The sequence below is a fragment of the Carettochelys insculpta genome, chromosome 6 (assembly GCF_033958435.1).
Source record: "Carettochelys insculpta isolate YL-2023 chromosome 6, ASM3395843v1, whole genome shotgun sequence".
NCBI lineage: Eukaryota > Metazoa > Chordata > Testudines > Carettochelyidae > Carettochelys > Carettochelys insculpta.
In genome coordinates this window covers 124,078,100-124,081,013 of record NC_134142.1, presented here as the reverse complement: position 1 = coordinate 124,081,013, position 2,914 = coordinate 124,078,100, and the positions used below count along the sequence as shown (strand labels likewise).

The 2,914-nt window shown below is 52.4% G+C and overlaps 1 protein-coding gene across 1 annotated transcript; it reads left to right on the top strand.

Annotated features, from left to right (window-relative positions):
• The first annotated feature begins 288 nt into the window (after nucleotides 1-288).
• LOC142014083 (olfactory receptor 5AR1-like) lies at nucleotides 289-1,227 on the top strand. The gene has a single exon (XM_074996108.1). It carries the CDS (start codon nucleotides 289-291, stop codon nucleotides 1,225-1,227), a length of 939 nt encoding a protein of 312 aa, XP_074852209.1.
• Nucleotides 1,228-2,914: the final 1,687 nt, after the last annotated feature.

Below are 2,914 nucleotides of genomic sequence, written 5' to 3'. Positions count from 1 at the left end.
ACATTGTTTGCTTCTCGTCTTAGAAACTAGGAGGGTTTGTGGTTGGGGGTGTGCGATTAACATGGCATGTCATTGCACTTGTCTTGGGTGCACATTATATAGACTAACTGGAATGACAATCTCTGAACATCTGCCTCTGTGGAAAACTGGCTCCCCAGAATTGGTAATGGTACCCATTAATGAAAGTGATCTTCATTTGTCTTCACTTGATTTGTTACAGAGAAGACATTAATTGCCTGCACCATCTGCCTGGTCACTTCACTGTAGGTGCCTGATTTCAGCTCAGAGATGGAAGAGAGAAATCTCTCAGTGGTGAATGAGTTCATTTTCTCAGGACTGACAGATCATCCAGAACTGCAGGTCCCCCTGTTTGGGGTGTTTCTATTGATTTATGTTCTCACGCTGGTGGGAAATGGGGGGATGTTCTTGATAATCAAAACTGACTCCCGGCTCCACATCCCCATGTACTTTTTCCTCCAGAATTTGTCTTTATGTGATCTTTGCTATTCCTCAGTAATTTGCCCTAAAATGCTGCGGAATTTCTTAGCTGAGAGGAAAAGCATTTCTTACACTGCCTGTGCTGTGCAAATGTATTTCTTTATTACTTTTGTGGACATTGACAGTCTCTTGCTGGCAGTGATGGCGTATGACCGTTATGTGGCCATCTGTAACCCACTGGGCTATAGGGTCACCATGTCTAGGCAGCGTTGTAACCTTCTGGTGGGTGGTGTCTGCACGGTGGGGTTGGTGGATGCACTGATACTCACGTGTTTTACATTTCGGCTCTCATTCTGCCATTCAAATATCATTAGTCATTATTTCTGTGACATCCCCCCACTGATGGCGCTCTCCTGCTCTGACACCCACGTCAATGAGATTGTGCTGTTTGCTTCCATATGCTACACTGTGGTGAGCAGCATTGTGACCATCCTCCTCTCCTATGTCTGTATCATCTCCACCATCGTGCAGATCCGCTCTGCTGAGGGCCGGCGCAAAACCTTTTCCACCTGCACTTGTCACTTGACTGCGGTGGTCATGTTTCATGGCACTCTCCTTTTTATGTATTTCCGACCCACCTCCAGCTATTCCATGGACACGGACAAAATAGCTTCAGTGTTTTACACACTGGTGATCCCCATGTTGAACCCCCTCGTCTACAGCCTGAGGAACAGGGAGGTGAAGGACGCCCTGAGGAAAGCAATCAATAAACTTCTAACCATGTCTTGAATTTGTTCATCTTAGTGCTGACAGATGATGAGGAGGGGATAAAACTGAATTCTGTTCCCTGACCATTGCAATGTCATTTCAGAGTCTGTGGTAGTTTTGTTCATTATCATGTTGTTCATATTGCTAATCTGTTTGTATTCCAACAGGGTCTGCAGGCCACACAGAGATCAGGGCTTCTAGTCTTCATTCGGCTTTTCACCCCACAAAATTAAAAGAGGACTCTTTTTCCATATATGAGTGTATACATGCATGTAGTTTCTTTGAAACTGGGGGAAAAAGAGCAGGGCATCAAATTTCCTTCTTTGTAACTAGTTTAGTTTCTTTGTAGTTGGGTTGGTTCCATTATGATGTGTGTGGTTTCTACAGCTGAAGCAAAGGGAATTGCAGAGATTTTCACTTGGTATATGTCCATACACTATTAGGAAAAATCTGATTTCCACCACAGTGGCCTTCACTTCATGTTATGAGAACAACAAATCAAATAGGAGCAGGGTTTCTAGGAGAGAGCACAGTGTGTTCCTACTCTGTAAGAGTCTGCCCTGAACAAGATAGCACATTAAGGCTACGTCTACACGTGCAGCCAACATCAAAATAGCTTATTTCGATGTTGCGACATCGAAATAGACTATTTCGATGAATAACGTCTACACGTCCTCCAGGGCCGGCAACGTCGATGTTCAACTTCGACGTTGCTCAGCCCAACATCGAAATAGGCGCAGCGAGGGAACGTCTACACGTCAAAGTAGCACACATCGAAATAGGGATGCCAGGCACAGCTGCAGACAGGGTCAACGGGCGGACTAGCGCTTCCGGGGCAACAGCTAGCAGCTCCCTTAAAGGGCCCCTCCCACATACACTCAGCCTGCACAGCACGCGGACTGAGGAGCCATCTAGGCACACAGACCCCGAGCGCCGCAGTCATGGACCCCCAGCAGCAGCAGCAGCAGCTAGAGGTCCACCCAGCCCTCCCGGCAGGAGCAGAGCTTGCCCTGGCTCATGCCGTGTTGGGGGCAGCTGAGCACCTTCTTGCCCCAGGGGAGGAGATGCCCCCAGGGCAGCGGGGCTCAGCCCCTACCCCTGCAGCACCCCACCCCCACCCCGTCTCACACGCCGGCGGCTGTGGAGCTACCCCACCAGCACCGACTGGTGGGAGCAGCTGGTGCTTGGGGAGTGGGACGACGACCACTGGCTCAGGAACTTCAGGATGACCCGCCAGACATCCCTGGAGCTGTGCCAGTGGCTCACCCCCGCACTCAGGCACCGGGACACTGCCATGCGGCGTGCCCTCCCTGTGGAGAAACGGGTCGGCATCGCTGTCTGGAAGCTGGCCACTCCGGACAGCTACCGATCCGTGGGGCAGCAGTTTGGTGTCGGAAAGGCAACCGTGGGGGCTGTCTTCATGGAGGTAAGAGAACCCACAGGGGGAGGCCAGGCCAGGGCAGGGGGCCCAGAGCAGGCCAGGGTAGGGCAGGGCAGGGCAGGGGGGCCAGAGCAGGGCAGGGCAGAGCAGGGCAGGGCAGGGCAGGGCAGGGCAGGGGGGCCAGGGCAGAGCAGGGCAGGCCAGGGCAGGGCAGGCCAGGGTAGGGCAGGGCAGGGCAGGGCAGGGGGGCCAGGGCAGGCCAGGGCAGGGCAGGGCCACGCACACCCTGCTCACCCCTCATTGGGGCTGTCCCATGTGCTTTCTCTG